The sequence below is a fragment of the Phodopus roborovskii genome, unplaced genomic scaffold (assembly GCF_943737965.1).
Source record: "Phodopus roborovskii unplaced genomic scaffold, PHOROB, whole genome shotgun sequence".
Taxonomy (NCBI): Eukaryota; Metazoa; Chordata; class Mammalia; order Rodentia; family Cricetidae; genus Phodopus; species Phodopus roborovskii.
Window position 1 is genome coordinate 43859181 of NW_026126433.1, and position 16375 is coordinate 43875555.

A 16375-nucleotide genomic window follows, 5' to 3' on the forward strand; every position below is an offset into this window, starting at 1 on the left:
TAAGGGGGATAGAAGATTTGGAGGTCTGTCAAGGCTGTGTATTGACTCTCCTCCAGGGAGCAATTGGGCATTTGCCTTACCACCTATGGACTCAATGAATGCATCTCTTACTCCAAGCAGAACACATGGTCTGACACATCAAAATAGGCTCTGAGGGACCATGGGACAGCATACTTTAATGTGAGACTATAGCCCACTGGGTAATCTCTATTCATATTGTTGAGACATACAGACTGTGAGAATGCTTCATTGGTTTGTCGTCTTAGCAATAAGTAAAGTTCCTGATGGGAGCTAGAACTGTTATTTCTCTGGCCAGGAGAAATACGGGATACATGTTTAGCCAGTGGATTCCATTAATCCCCTCAGACTGGAGTGCAGAATGATGGGTTTCCAGGTCAAATTTCAGATAGAACAGGAAAGAGTTAGAAAAGGGAGTTTGGCAAAAACTAGTGAAGCTCCCCTTCCTAGATGGTGTTGGTGGGGTCTTCACCTCCATCATGATGTTGGCCAGCATTGATGGGCAGAGGGTAACAGGGTAGTAGGGGGGTGATGTGCTTCAACTCCAAATGATCTCAGGAAAGCAAAGGCCTCAGACACTCTCTCCCTTGATTCCACACACAGATGCTCTGAGAGAGTGGCATGGCAAGGATGCAGTACCCTTTGAGTGCCAGGGGCCAGGGACATGAGGACAGCCCTTATTTACATGCAGCCCAGCCAGAGGTGAGAATAGCAGAAAGGAGGCAGCCTGACCACACGGATAATCCAGATATATTGAGGGTGGACCCTCTGAGATTAGCACAGGAGAGTTAGAAAGATTATAAAGATACACGATCCCCTCCCTGCTCCCTTCCCCCGCCCCCACCCACAGACAGACGCACACAGCACAACGGCCCTTCTTCCCCCCGCCCGCCAGGTACAAATATGGCTTCTGTGTAATATGGACAGAGTGGTTCAGCTCAAAGTGGAAAAGTCATTTTCCCAAAAGCGGGTGCTGGGAGATGAGGAGCCTGAAGAGGCCTGGGGCCTAGGGCTCCCTTGCTGCTATAAGAGGAGAATCCCTGGCTTAAACGAGAGGCTGCCTGGAATGCCCAGGACCCTAACCAGGGACTGGAAGATTCACGGAAAGTATTACCTGAACTGAAGGAGTAGGCAGGCCTGCTGGATTGCAGCTGCCCTGTTTTGCACACCTGTTGTCAGAGCAGGGAGGACATGCTGGAGGAGGGGGAGAGCGATGCCAAGAGCATCCTGGGTCTGAGGGACAGGCCAGCCAGGATGGAGAGGGTGAGCAATCTCATCTCCACAGCAACCAGCTTGGCCATAGAAGGAAGACAGTAAACCAAAAACTGTGATGGGGACCTAGTCCTTAGTCACTGGGTACAGAGGATGGGAATCCAGAGTCAGTGCCAGGGAGAGGCTTGAGGGATGCATAGCAGAGGCTGTGGCCCTGGCTCCATGGCTCAGAGATGGGCGGTCCAGGGAAGGGTGGTGAATGTGTAGTGTTTCAGAGGGACAAAATGCACAGCCGGGCAAACCACACTCTGCGACTCCCCTTCTTTCTCAGATAGGCATCAAGAATGGTTTGGAGATGACTAGGATGGAGCAGCCCCCCTAGAGGAGGTACAAACCCTGACTAGGAGCCATCCACTCCCAAAGCCCACCTCGTGCCTCACATGTTCCATGCCCTGTCTCCCACTCAAGACCCCTGGTCCTTCTCTTCGATCCCTTTGCTTCTTGCTCACACAAATACACATGTACACACATCCATGCACACTTACGCACACTTTCACACACAAACACACACACGTGCACAGAGTTCACATTATTCCCTCAGTTTGGGCAGGAAACAGCTCACTGCAGCGAAGCTCCTTTTAGTAATTTTGTTGTCATGTCTGCCTGGCTGCTGAGGGAGGAGGGACTGAGGGATGGTACAGGGAACAGGAGAGGGCACAGGGTGACACAGGGTGGAGGAGTAGTTGCTGAGCAATGCCATGAGAGGAGCGGTTGCCGTGCAACAGTCCAGGGTCTTGGGTAAGAGTGAGGGGCCCCTCCGAGAAGCAGACGCTGCCCAGCCCAGAAGCAGTGCACTTTCTTCCACAACTGCTGGAGCTAGGACAGAAAGCTGAGCTCTGCTGACCCCCAAGGGCCGATTCTGTGAAAAGAGCCTGGCTTCGTTCATCATGTGGGGGCAATGATGGACAGTGTCCTTTCCTTCATCCTCTCTCTGGAAATCTACTCTCTGGGAGGGACATGATGAAGCCCAGGATCCCTGTGAGGCTGCATGCCATCTTCAGTTCTCATCTTCTCGAGGACTCTCCTACTCATCTTTTTCTTATGTAATGGAAGATGGGTATCGGCCTGACACCTGTCTCCCTGTCTGTAGCTCACAATACATGGCTGGCAGAGGTAGAGCTACCCCTAGCCCCTGCTTCCAAACCCAGGTTCCTCGGAGACACTTGGGAGGCTGACCTGCTGTGAAAATGGAAGGAGGGCCTTGTAAGCCCCCGCCTGCGAACCAGCCCTGCTCCTCATTCATTTCTCATCCCTCCGACTTTCTTGCCGAACACTGCAGATTCGCTGCTCTCCTCACCCCCATGGCCCCCGCCTCTCCAGCCTTGGAGACGGATTTGATTTGGGATTGTTACAAAAATAATAATAACCCAAACGCAGAGAAGCCACGGAAAGGGCTGAGGGCGACCCACCCCTCCCCCCCCCGCCCTCCTCCCCCCCATTCCAAACCGAGTACAAAACCGCACCCAAAGCAGACATTCTGTACAGGGGGCTGGGTGGGCTGGGGAGCAAGCGGGAGGGGCGGCCCTGGGGTCGCTCTGTACAAGTCCAGGTTGGTGACAGCCCAGCAGTCCCCATGGGGCCCCCGAGGGGCGCAGGAGGTGAGTGGGTGCTCCTAGATGAAATATTCCTTCTTGTCATCCCCGCCTGACTGCCCGCCTTCTGCGTTGATGATGGCCGTATCCGCATCTGGAGCGTCGTCGGAGCCCTTGGCCTCATGTGTCAGGTAGGTTCCTGTGTGGAGATAGAAGCTCCTCTGTTCAGAAGCTTCTCAGCGTCTGAAGTCCGCCCTGCCCACTTTCCTACCCACCCACTCACACATTGCTCATCTCATCTTTCTCTTGCCTAGAGCTTTCATCCACCCCACCTTCTCTAATTTGCATTTTGCTGCCAACATCCCTCACCTGACCACACCCCCATGAATAACGAATCCTTCCCTTAACTAAAATCTCATCTATAATGTAGGCAAGGGATAAAAGAGGTGTGTGTGTGTGTGTGTGTGTGTGTGTGTGTGTGTGTGTGTGTGTGTGTGTGTGTGTGCGCGCGCGCACTTGTAGTGGAGATATAACTTAGGCATGAGGCATGACCAGTCTAGGCAGTTAGGCTGCTAGCTGCATGAAACAACAGAATAGAAGAGAAAGTAAAACAAAGAGTAAAGATATGGATGAGGATGAAGAGGAAGGAGATCACAGAAAGAAAAGGAAGCCAGGAAGCTGAACAGATGGAAAAGAGGAGAAGGACAAGAAGGAAGGGGCTAGAGACTGGTGAGCAGGACCCAAATGCAGAGCAGCAAAGAGCAGCTGACTGAGTGGGCAGGTCTGATTGTACTTGGATATTTACCAAGTGATCAGGCTTGACTGTGGGGTTGCTGTTGCTCAGTGATCACAGCAATGGCATTGCATGGGTTGGCTGTATTTGTTTCTCAGACAGCCTTAGGGGCTGAATGAGTTTACAGGGCCCTGAATGAAGCCCTCTTACTGTCTCATCTTCCCTGACTGATCTTCTCACCCACCCAAGTCCTCTTGATGCCTCTGACCTTTGTGCCGGATCAAATAGTGTCCCAGGAAGATGAGCAGAATGAGCAACAAGAAGACAATGAAAGCCACAATCCCTCCTATGATGGCGTGGTAGGTACTGGAGGATGAGGGCACTGGACTGGGGTCTGCAGGGAGGAAAGGCATAGTTAGAACTGGGGAGGGGAGGACATAACTCACATGCTGATTTGTCTCTGGATAATCTCACAGAAGAGACATCGGCATCAGGAGAACCCAGGAGGTATATGCAAGCACAGGGGACATGCCTTAGTCTGTGTTCAAGTGATTATCACCACGATGGCAATGTAGTAATTGTTCAAGAAAATGGATATATCCATCAGGCAATAAACAAACCAGCTCTTACTGTACTATCCAAGTAGCTTTTTTAGAACCAAAGCTTGACCTTAGTGAGATAATTGCTTTAATGCCTATGACCAATATCAAAATTCTCCTTCCTCCCTCTCTCCACCCTTCACTCTACTCCCACCCCCTCTCTCTGTCTCTCTGTCTCTCTGTCTCTCTGTCTCTCTGTCTCTCTCTCTGTCACACACACACACACACACACACACACAGGTACATTTGTGTTTTCTTGTTCATTTACTTTCTCCCATGTCTTCTCACATCCTGTTTAGTATTCTACCAGTCTCTTTAGGGGTTTGTTTGTCACTTTTCCAGTCTGAAGACCAGATGGGGAAGAAACAGTGAAAACTGATGGATCCAAGGGTTAAGCATTTGGAAAACACCTTGTGAAAAAAATGCTAGACTGTGCCACCATATATAAGACTTGTAAATTTCTTTAGAGAGCAAAGTTATCATCTGAGGGGAATTAGAAGACCATTCGCCATCTTTAGAATGAGCCTAGGACCTCAGGTTCTACCCCAGCATCCTTATCCCAGCCTGGGTTATGGCCTACACAACTGCCTTATCACAGCATTTAACAGCTCTGCTCCTGGGTGTTTCTTTCTTTCTTCCTTTAGCACCCCAATGTACATGCCCTAGAACATATCTGTTCTTTTTCTTTAGTAATTCTTTCTTAGCAAGGAGGATTAGTGATTCAGTAAAACCCAATCTTCTGACCCATCCAAGGAAGGAGGCCTAGTACTTCATCATCACTTTGACATCATCTAAACGTTTATGCTTAAGATTGGTTTGACTTCTCTCTCACACACAATGGCTAGTGTTCCCTCCAATTGCTATACAAAATTCACCATCCATAATAGGTGTGGACTGATTTCATAGTGGCACCTGGATCAAGAATGTCAATAAAAATGCTAATCTTGGTCAGAAACCCAAATCTCTGTGGACAAGTGCACAAGCCCAGGACAGTTCTGATGTCTCTGCATTAGCCACAGCTGTCATTCCCCCCTCCATGGGAGACCTCCTGTTTTGTTTTTTGTTTGTTTGGTTGGGTTTTTTTTTTGTTTTGGTTGGTTTTGTTTTTGTTTTTTTGGACTCAGCTTGAGTCTTGCAGCTTCATTAATTCCTATACTTTTTTTTCCCTACCTTATGTTTTCTAGGGCTTGACTAGGCCAGCTTTTTAGTTCCTTAACTTCCTATGCCTTAATTGAAAAGGAAAAGCATTAGTGCCTTTTTAAAATGTTCTGCTTGTGAAAGAGCTGGAGGATAACCCATGAGTTCCATGAGGGGGCAGATGTGTTGATGTGATTTAGGGGAAGAAACAGGAGACGTGGCCCACTGTGAAAATCAACCCTGTATATTTACTCTGGAATCTATAGAAGCAAAAAGTTCTTGGAAAAACACAGTCTTTCACTGTCAAAATGGTCTCTGGGGTTGTCAATAACCACCCTCTGTCTCCAGGTATAAGTACTTCATTCTTGGCAAGTCTTCACTGGGGAAGGTTCCTGAGGAGGCTGCAGTAACTCCTTCCACCACCAGGCGTCAGCACTGGCAGCAAACTAGTCAACTAGGCCTGCTTAGCTTTTTATCCCAGGGCAGAAGGATCAACAAGATATCAACTGCAGGGCATATACACTTTTTTTTTTTTTTTTTTTTTTCACTGCCAATCAGCATTGGAAATGGTCTGGAAGATCCGCGGGCCGAGCTTGGATTCCAGTGCCTTGTCGTAGCTCTCAGAATCTTACACTAGCCCTGGGGTTGTGCCTAGATGATCCCATGTGGTGAGAGATCAGCTCAGGACTCCTAATCACCAATGTAAACAAACATTCTGGTCCCAAGTACTTGGGCCTCTTTCTCATCTCTGGGATCCTGGGTGTTAGGTACCCCATTCCCTGCCTCACTGGGTATTTCAAATGAGGGAAGACCCCAAAGTTTCTTCAGCACTTCCCCTATTCTGCAGAAAGATCTGAAGACTTTCTAGAAGGACTTCAATGCCATCCGTGTCTTAAAAAGAAGAAAAAAATTTCCCTTCCAGCTTCCTCTAAAGCCAACTCTGTCCTGTCATTTCTCTTGAAGCTGGGTTTGAATGTATTTTGTGCATGCACACACACACACACACACACACACACACACGCACACGCACACATGTGTGTGTGTGTGTGCTAATGTCCATGCATTCCTGTGTACTAACTGTAGAGGCCAGAGGAATTCCATCCACCTGATTCTTTGTGACAAGGTCATGGTCATTTTTCACTAGCTGAGAGCTCATCAAGTAGGATAGCCATCTCTGTCTCCCCAGCACTGGAATTACAAATGTTAGCTACCACACCTATTTCTGTTTTGCTCCAACTGGCTGACACTTTACTGACTAACCTAATATTCTAGGCATCTGGTGGGGTCAGTTTCTGAGAATTTCAGGAAGCAGCACCTTTGGAAGGTGAAACATTAGTGAAGAGATTTGGACCATCTCTTGAAACAGTGCATGCTTGTTTCTTTTAATCTTTTCCAAACTATAATGCACAGAGTCCTTAGGAACGGAACTGATGGCAGCATCATCCACTCCATATCTGGTCCCAGGAGGAGGAGCTTTTCAGCAAGCACACAAGCCCTCAAGAGGGCCCTCTACATGAAGTTGATATTCTCCCATCAGGTGATAGATGGTTCCAAAGGAGTCACTGCCTGCAGGCAGAGGCAGCAGGAGCCAATCTTTCTATTGAATTACCATTGTTACACATTGCTAGGACCTAAGGGCAGTGCTTCCCAGTAGTTGGGCATTTTCCATCCACCCTACTACTACTTAAGTGGGGGGGGGGGTTACTGACAGGAAAGCAAGAGATGACCAAAGAAGAGAGATGTCGGAGAAGCCAGAGACTTACCATTGACATTGAGGGTAAAGTAGGCTGTGTAGCTGCCCATGTTGCTGGTGGCTGTACAGCCATAGGTGCCACTGTCACTCTTGTTCAGGAAGGGGAAGATGAGAGCACTCTCTTGGGTCATCTTCAGGGGTGGCTCGCTGCCTTCCTTTACCCACAGGTACTGCTGGGGGCTGAGATAGAAAGATGGGAAGTGTTCAGGATGGCCTGGGCCAAAGGTCTAGAGGACTTAAAAACTGATAACAGGGGAGTCAGAAACTGGTGACGTTTAAGATGCTGTATAGTCCAGAGGGTGGGTGTTGGTGGGGCTGTGGGATCATCAGTCTTAAGTACAATTCAGAGCAGGTAGAGGTGCTTTGATCTGTATCTTACTGTGACTTTGTTCCTTAGGGGAACCAACCCCACTTCTGCTGCTTTGCAGTAGACATAAAGGAGAAATGCTATTGTGGAGGTAGAGGAATAGGAGATATGCCCCCGTGGGTACCCAGGGGGTGGGGAGTTATCTAAGAGTGTAGGGCCGCATCAGAAACCATGGACTCTCTTCTTACACTGGATTGCCGCGACCCTCACAATGTAACAACAGCTTCTGGCCTTCCCGGGGATGTGCAGGCTCTGGTCTAATCATGGCTGTCGGAGTGTCTGTGGAGAAGTACATGATGTCAGCGCCAAACTCCCCACTCTGCATAGGAGATCCCTAGAACCTTGGAATCGTTTAGTGACATGCTACAGAGTCTATCCCCCGAAGTCCCAGAAATATGAAAGATTGTGAACAAGCCCCTTTTCCTCCCAGCTCTTGTGAACACAGACTGTGAGCGCCACAAACGGAGAGCAACCTGCTGTATCTCAACCTTTGAGTGATGGCATTCCAGCAGGCCTGTCCTTGGGGGAACTTACGGGATGTCTTAGCAGAGCTGAGGAGAACCCATGGTTTATTCATGCCTAGCAAACTGCCTGGCACATAGACAGTACCTAATACATATTTTTAAAGGAACAAAGAAAGTGAACTTGACACTGACTGAGTCCACAACCTCTCAATTCTGTCTGCTCTGTGCACATGCTTAAGAGTGAAAGCAACACATGAACACAAAACCTCCCTTAAAATGGTCAGTCCAAACATAGACTGAAAGTATAGAAACAGCAGGGGTGGGGGGTCAAATTTTGGCTGGAAAAAGAGAGAGAGAGAGAGCGAGACCTGAGACAATATGGATGGCTCTGTGAGGGAATAATGATATCTGTCACTGATGCCAAAAGGCTGTTTAGGAGGCTGGGTCCAGATGGTGGCTGAGAACAATGTGACCAGATGCTGGTTTGGAACCACAGATAAAGAGGACACACTATCCCTAAGGACAGAGACAACCTCAACAAGCAGTTCATGAACATGCTCCAGCTAAATTGTTCAGGACAAAGAGAGCCAGGTCAGGTGAGAAAACCGGCATTCCTGGGCTTCACAGCCCAGGAAGAGATCTCTAGCATAACACCTGGAATGGCGCATTTGAGGCCTGGCCCTGGCTACTGATCACAGGCCAAAGGAGACCCTGCAGAGTAATAGCCAAATGGGCTGGTATCTAAGAGAGGACTCTGTGGGACTCCAGTAGCAAAGAGTATTCTTCAGTTATGGCTGGGGACCAGGCCTCAAGAGAACAGCCCAAGGCTCAGGGCCTTACACTTGGAACTAGTAAATACAGAAAGACTTTATAGCAATTTAGAACTTGGAAGTTTGTATAGTTCTTTCATGTATATTATTCCATCTATTCTCAGTATAATTCAGGGTAGTAAGCAGTATTCAAAGAGAGATGAAATGCTTTGGTGAAGGCAATACAGCTAGCATGTGTCAGTACTGGCTAGAAGGCTACTCATCAGCCTGCCCATTGAGTGTCATCCAAATGGACTATGGTACTGTTCAAAATTAAACAATATTATAGCTTGAATGAAAGGTCTAGCCACTGATTAAATGGCACCAAAGTTAGGAAATTAATCATCTTGTGTCTTCCATAAGGAGATTAAAAGCTCTAGCTATTTTTGAAAATTACCAACCTTTTGGTAAATTAGGAAAAGATAAGCATTGTTGTATATACCTCCCACACTTCTATTATTCCTTTTGCTTTCCATGCAGGAACATTTCTTTGAAAAATTTCTAGATTTCCTCAGATGAGAAGTTTGCAAATATTCCGGCTTCTTCAGACATCCCCTACTAAAGGAAGAGTCCACGAAGAGGATGAAGCGGTGTGGAGAAAGTATATAAAGCAGTGATACTGACAACTGGTCACCTTAGATCAGAATCCCAAGAAGTGTGGGACTGGGGCAAATAGAAAAATGACTAGGAGGTAAAAGTCCTTGGACTCTTTGACAACAGAGAGAATTGCCCTTCCCTTCCACCCATACCACTAGGCCTCACAGAATTCCAGTGAGAAGAGGCCACAATGACAGCCATGATCACAAATAAATAAGGAAGATCAGTGGGGGAGAGCTGTCTTCACACCACACAACCAGCATGTTGTAGAGTACAGACAAGTAACTACATCTGGAGACTCTGGGTTTGCTACACTTAGCAATGTCAGTTACAGTCTAGTTCCAATTCACCAGTATAGCCCAAGGGCTGGGAAACTTTGCCCATGGGCCAAATCTTGCCAGCTGCAAGCTTTTGTAAATAAAGTTTTATTGGAATGCAGCCCAACTCATTTGTTTATGCTCTGTCTGTGGCTGCTCTCCCGCAGCACAAGCAGAATCAACTCATTGAGACAAAGACCTCGGCTCTCTGAGCCTGCAATGTTTACTACAGGGCCTGTTCTTCTGAAGCCTTGCCACTTTCACTGTGCATGTTGCCTCATGTGCAGCCAGCAGCACTTTTCTTTTCCTCACTCCCTACCTCACACCTGGTCCTTCTCACCCCAAAGCCCATGACATACATAAAACTTCAATGCGCTGAGAGGTGGATCTGTCGGCTCCCTTTAGAGATTCATGGTTCACAGAGCACACGATGCTTGCTCCATCATCCTCCCGGGTAACCTGGAATGACACTGAGCTGCTCACAGTGAAGGTTTTTCCATTGGGATCTTCCTGGACTCGTGTTTGGTCTCCTGAAATGCAAACAGGCAGACAGACAGAAGCACGCACACACACACACACACACACACACACACACACACACACACACACACACAGGATACATGGTCAGTATATACAGACAGCCTGTATCTTAACATAAAGATCCTATCTGGGCCCACACAGATTTTGAGTCTATCTTGGACAAGTTAGAGAATGTTTGAAATGGATATGAATGCATAAACAGAATGTAGACTCTGACACACACACATGTCTACAATGCATCTACCATTCACTTTCTTTATCTCCACTTTTTCTTATGTGCCATATGTAGACATCCCTCACACACCTGCTTCCCTGCACCACCTCATTCCTGTAACCCCAGGCAGGAGCTACTCACCATGGAGCTCCTGGTCACCTTTCCTCCAGGTGAGCTGAGCTGCGGGTTTGCTCCCAGAAGACTGACAGTTTAGAGTGGCTGTCTCCTTTTCCCGCAAGGATGACTTATAACCAGTGATTATGGGTTTCTGTGGGATTCCTGCCATGGAGAGAGGATGGCCGGGATAGGAAGGAGAGGCACCATGAAGTCACACTTCAAGCTCTCCCTGTAGATATGTCCTCTATAAGGGGCAGGATAGTTGAGCTCTACTTTGGTTTACAAAGATGGGTAGACACATAAAGAGTCAACGTTCTTGGATCTACTTCCTGAGGACAAGATGGGAAGACTGAGGGGAGTAAGTATGAGAGTGTAGGAGGAATGGGGATGCTGTGCTTAAAGGACAGTCATGACTGCATACCCCAGAGTCCAGCTAGGTGGCCATGCAGATAGTGAAAGGCCCAGGGGAGTGGAGATAGGAATTAGAATACAGGATGAAGATAACTGTATTCAAGCAACTGAAGAACTTTTCTTAGAAATTAGAACTAGATATTATATATAGAACTTGTGTTCTCACATATAATTTCTGGAGTGAAGTGGAATGACCATTCTTTGCTACACATTATGAAGTTTATGCTTAAAGAGATTTGTTCCAGATCAAATAGTAAGTACAGCAGATCAGACCCTGTTTCCTTGCATTTAAAGGGAAATATGTAGAACTTTTCTGATATTACTAGAGGCTTGCCTGGTTCTGGGATGCTTTGGGGATCAACTGAGGGAGATTTGTTTACAAAGCAGCATGCTGTGGAGACAAGGGGGTTTGAGAGCCTCACCGAGCACAGTGACAAGGGACTTGGCGGTTCGAACAGGCATAGTGAAGATGGAGCATGTGTACTCGCCCTCGTCTGCCAGCGCCACATTGCTGATGCTGATACTGAGTTCGTGGGGAGTGGAGCTAACCAGCTGAATCCGATTATCTCGAAGGGCTGGGGAAATCAGAACTGAGAGTCAGGATGCTACAAGTACCTTGCATGTTATAAGACTTTTAAGACTATGTATGGCTAAGGTCAGAGCTGTAGTGCAGATTATTCTCTGTAAACAACTGAGGAGACCCCAGTTTATTATGTTTTCCAATAACATACCTTGTGTTTCTCAGCCTGGACTACAAAGAAAATTCCCCTCAGCTGTCCCTTTCTCCTAGCCCATGATTCCCATGGAGAAAGGTCATTCATGAGATACTACCTCTCTTCTCCCCAAAATATAGAGTCTGCTGGGCAGGATTAGACCACTGAAGGGATGAGTCTTCATGATCTTTTACTTGACACTTGAGCACCACGGTGCCACCAGCCACCACTGTTTCATCAGATGTCCAGGGCTGGCTATCTGCAGGGGTAGAGTAGTACATTTAGTTTCATGAGGAGCCCTGAGGATGTCTACCCATTACTGGGCCACAGTCCATCTCATCTAATTCAGGCTACCCGAGGTTCTGGTGTCTGTATGCTCTTGAGGCTTCATGAGTGAAAGGATAGAGAGGTGGTTGTGGTAATAGAGAGGAGACAGACCTGTTCTTCTCTCACTTTGGATACATAGAAAGTATCATCACTTGTTGAATGTTGGATGAACAGACAGGGTCACAAACACTAAAAGAATAAAGGCACCCAGATCTCAACATTCTACTCCACATGTGTATTTTTAGATATGGTTCTTCCATTCATCATTGAGAACACACATACATATCTGCCATCCTATGTTTTGCCTTCCTGTCACCACCTATTGTAAGAGCAAAACCACCAGAAACTATTATGACTAATAATAAAAAACTGATGGGGAAAAGTCTAAACCAGCTCTTGGTGTATGCATTCATCTATATAAGAAACCAAACAAACAAAATAGAAATTGAAGACAGAAACATTTAAAACATACTTTAAATTTTTTTCTAGCAATAATCTCAACACAATCAAATCCATCATCAGTTTTACTATTATTATGAGTTGTTGCAGCTGCTGTTAGGACGAGGTCTTACTGTGTAGTCCTGGCTGGCCTAGTATTTACTATGTATTCAAGATGGTCTTAAATTTACCAAAGTCCTTCTGCCCCTGCTTTCTAAATGCTGGGATTATAGACATGCATAACCACATCCAACTATTTGTTCTCTTTCCTGGTAAGTCTTCCTGTCTCCCCAAATACAAACCCAATTCACCAAACCTGATGTCATTTAAAGAGCAAAAGACTGAAGTGATGAAGGTATATTTTCTAACTCCCCTCTCCTTAGAGAACTTAAACAAAATGCAAGCTCAGTTTGATAGAATTCCTAGAATTCAGGAAACCCTAGATTGGATCCCAGCACCACAATGACTAGTTGTGATGGAACACACATGTTATCCCATTACTCAGAAAGTAGAGACAGATGGAGAAAAAATTGTAGGTTATTCTTGCCTATATACTGAGTTTGAGGCCAACTTGGACTGCATATACCCTGTATCAAAAATAAGACACATACACTCATACACACACACACACACACTCATACACACTCACACACATACAGAGAAATAGAGGAAGAGGGATGGAAGGAAGAAAAGAAAGAAGGGAGAGGAAGGAAGAAATCCAGAAATCTTTTGGATAAATCAGTTGAATGCCAAATGAACCTTCTCCTCAAGCCTAGCTGTGAACCTCTCCAATGCTGGCATCTGTTTCCCACACCAGGCATTGTGCTAAGTTCCCACAGCATAGATTCTGATTCCTCATATTGATTGCCTCATCTTCAGAATCGCTTTTAGTGACCCAACAGCAGTGACCTCCTCAGAACTAATCTAAAATAATCATCTCCCTTCTCTGCTTCAGGAATATCCAAAAGTCTGCTCTCTGTCTCAGAATTCCTCAACCAGCAACATTCATGGCCCCATAGGAAACCAGGAATCATGCTTACCACACCCTCTCGAGAATACTGTGAAAACAATCAGAAGCTCCCTTTGCCACAGGCTGGGCCCCACCTGCCTGCTTCTTTCTTACTTTTCCAGTCACCTGACTTGCATCACCCTGAGCGATCTTAAAAGAGAGAAGGCCATAAGGAGGGAAGGCATGCTGGAAATTATGCCAAGCAAGACATACCATTAAGGACTCGTAGTTTCCGAACTGGAGTATGAAACCTGATGGTTAGTACTGCCTAGGATTATAAAAGCTGGAAGTAAGGGAGCTCACTAGGACCAGAAACCCAATTTCCTCATCTCATAGACACAGGCAGCAAGGCAACATGGTGAAGGGACCCAAGATCAGCCCACTAGTTCTCAATACTGTAACTCTGTTCTGTCCTCAACATAGAGCTGTTGTCATTGGAGTTGTTCCTAAAGTGGTTCTATGAAAGGAGAATTAAGACTATGATTGGATTTTGAGATTATTGTGTAGCCACTGAGCAAATTTGCAAGTGAAATTTTCTCAAAATGTCTCAATGGAAGGTGTCTGAGGCCCTTCATTTGCAATAGACATATATTGATTTCTAAACTCTAATCCCTCTGTCCTTGTCTCACTTGAAAAATTCATCTTTTACAGTGCCTCTCCAGGATCTCTTTGTTTTGAGTAATCCACTTCTCTGGAGGCATCTTATTTTTGGAAAGAGGTGTAGGGTTACAGAGGTCTTTGTACCAGAGTGAGGGACGGAGTTGGTGCATGGTAATGTTGTGGTGGTGGTGGTGCAAAACTAAGAACTAAATGCCATATGGAAGGAAAGCTGTGTGATAATGAGTGGAGTGAGAATATGGGGTGGAGTACCATGAGTGGGAGATGATGTGAGGATGAGTGAGGCATCTGAACAACATTGAGATGAAGGGCCTGGTATCTCACCTTGACTGGCCAGCATGTCAGGGCTGCTCCAGACTGTGGAGCTGAGGGCCTCGTCCAGTGGAGCCAGAGTTCCCAGCTCCAAATCCTGCTCCTGCCAGTAGCCTGGGGAGAGAACCTGCATCAAGGATGAACCCTGTGCACACTACTATAGCTTGTGTCTACACTTCCATTGTGGGGGTGGGGGAGGGGCTAGGCCCCTATGGAAAGTAGTTTCATCAACATACCTAAGAGAAAGTGAGACATTAGCAAGAATTCTGAGAAAGGATCTCTGATCGGCCATTTAAAGGCAGATGGTAACAATTTTAGCTGTCCGTCATAAAATGTTAGAGTCAGAGAACTCGGAGGCCATTCAGCCCAGTTTTCCCACTTCACAGACTAGGAAAAAGAAGTCCCCCAAAAGATTGTGCGGGGCTCACTACTGAAAAATGAAAACCTGAAAACAAAACAAAGCACTATAAACGATATCCAGGATTCTTTTTGTTGTACCACATTATCTATTAACACAACACCAGGTTTAAACATTAGGGCATATGTTCACATTTGATTCTTTCCCTTAACCTATAAAAAAGGGCTGGCATCGCCATTCCTGTTTTGGCGAGTTGAAGCAGAATGGAATGGCTCGCCCAGAGTCTTGCAAATTGAGGACAGACTGGAAATGAAATGCCTGGTTTCAAATCCGATGCTCTTTATTCCAAGGTGAGGCATCCTCCACACTGCAGAAAGACCAAAGTTGGGGCTAGAAGTTGCATTACAGCTTCCCAGAGTCTTACCTTCTGTGCTCAGATTCTAAGTCTTCATACTAGGTTCCCAGAGTTCTGCCTCACTGAGTCTGCACCTGCCTTTGACGCAACCAAGACTTGTTACCCTGGCTTTCATCACCACCTCTCTTAGATCGCTGTTATACTCTCTTGTGAACTACAGTGGTGTCTGGGGTTCACAGCTCCAACCCAAAAGGAAAGAGCAGAGGGACAAAGAAACCGGCTAAGCAACTTTTCAAGATCTCCCGCCACAGAGCCCTAGTGTGGCCAATCACATCGCGAAAATCCAGTGAGCTCATCAGCTGCTGAGCAGACACTGGGGCTGCTTCTCTTTCAGGGACAGCAGAACAGAGAGAAGTTGATCAATTGTCAGGTCCCAAAGGGAGCCACCATGGGGGTGGGAGGTGGAGGTAGGAGTGAGGAGGATAAGAAGGGTGGAGGTGGGGCTAAGACAGGGCAGGTGGGTGGGCCAAATCTAAAATGGGATAAGGACTTCTCCGGAGAAGAAAGGAGATAGGAGTAGGGAGAGAAATGATTAACCACAAGAGAATGAGAGCAAGTCGGTGAGGGGAGAAAAGAGAGAAGATGGGATAGCTGAGGAAGAGGGTGAGGAAAAGGAAGGAAGAAAGAGGGAAGGGGAAAAAGATAAAGCTATAGGAGACAGCTTCTGGAATTGGCTGGCTGGTCCCAGTGTAAACAGTCCCGTTCTCACTGCTCCTGACCTGGGTCTCCCAGAAGATTTTCGAATTTACTTTGTTCTCAATGAGAGATCAAGTACATTTCTAACAGGAAAAAAAAAATGAGTGGGGAAAGGGGCAAAAGAAGAATTGATGAAGAAAGGCAAGGATAGGAGAAAACGGAGGGCAGGGCTCTCAATTCCAGCAAAGAGACAGTCCCGAGTACAGAGCCCTCCTCCTGGGGATTCTTTGTGTGGACACCAAGGATGAAGACAACTGGACACTGGTGAGTGTTTCATGTTATTTTCCAGGTTATACATTTTAGAGTGTGTTGTGCCAACATCAAGTAGTGAAGAGGATTCCTTGAACTAAGGCATGGAGTGCTTGAGGGACAGGGAGGAGCAGGGTAAGGGGGTCTATGCTCTCTCATAGGGCATTAGTAACCCGGCACACAATCTAAGAACCACTACACAGGTTTGTACTCTAATGGACTGAGGAAATAGCCTTGTAATACTTCAGTGTGTGCCTTTCAGTTTGCAGAGTGGATTTTCACCCATGATTTCATTTAACCTCAAAACAATTGCTAGCAGTAGGCAGCCAGATAGAATCACTTTTAAAGTTGACATCCAAA

General features: G+C 46.6%; 1 protein-coding gene across 2 annotated transcripts in view; it reads right to left on the bottom strand.

The window, feature by feature from the left end:
* Positions 1-2712: 2712 nt before the first annotated feature.
* Positions 2713-16375, bottom strand: part of Cadm3 (cell adhesion molecule 3) — a 29757-nt gene continuing 16094 nt past the window's right edge. The window contains exons 2-10 of one of the 2 annotated variants that reach the window (XM_051186337.1): positions 14310-14411; positions 11712-11852; positions 11303-11455; positions 10494-10631; positions 9958-10128; positions 7600-7690; positions 7055-7224; positions 3824-3949; positions 2713-3021 (exon numbers count right to left, since the gene is read on the bottom strand). In XM_051186337.1, coding sequence (XP_051042294.1) covers positions 2903-3021; positions 3824-3949; positions 7055-7224; positions 7600-7690; positions 9958-10128; positions 10494-10631; positions 11303-11455; positions 11712-11852; positions 14310-14411 — 1211 coding nt within the window. In that variant the 3' untranslated portion in view covers positions 2713-2902. The remainder of the gene's footprint in view (positions 3022-3823; positions 3950-7054; positions 7225-7599; positions 7691-9957; positions 10129-10493; positions 10632-11302; positions 11456-11711; positions 11853-14309; positions 14412-16375) is intronic. The other variant, XM_051186338.1, reaches the window with a different exon arrangement.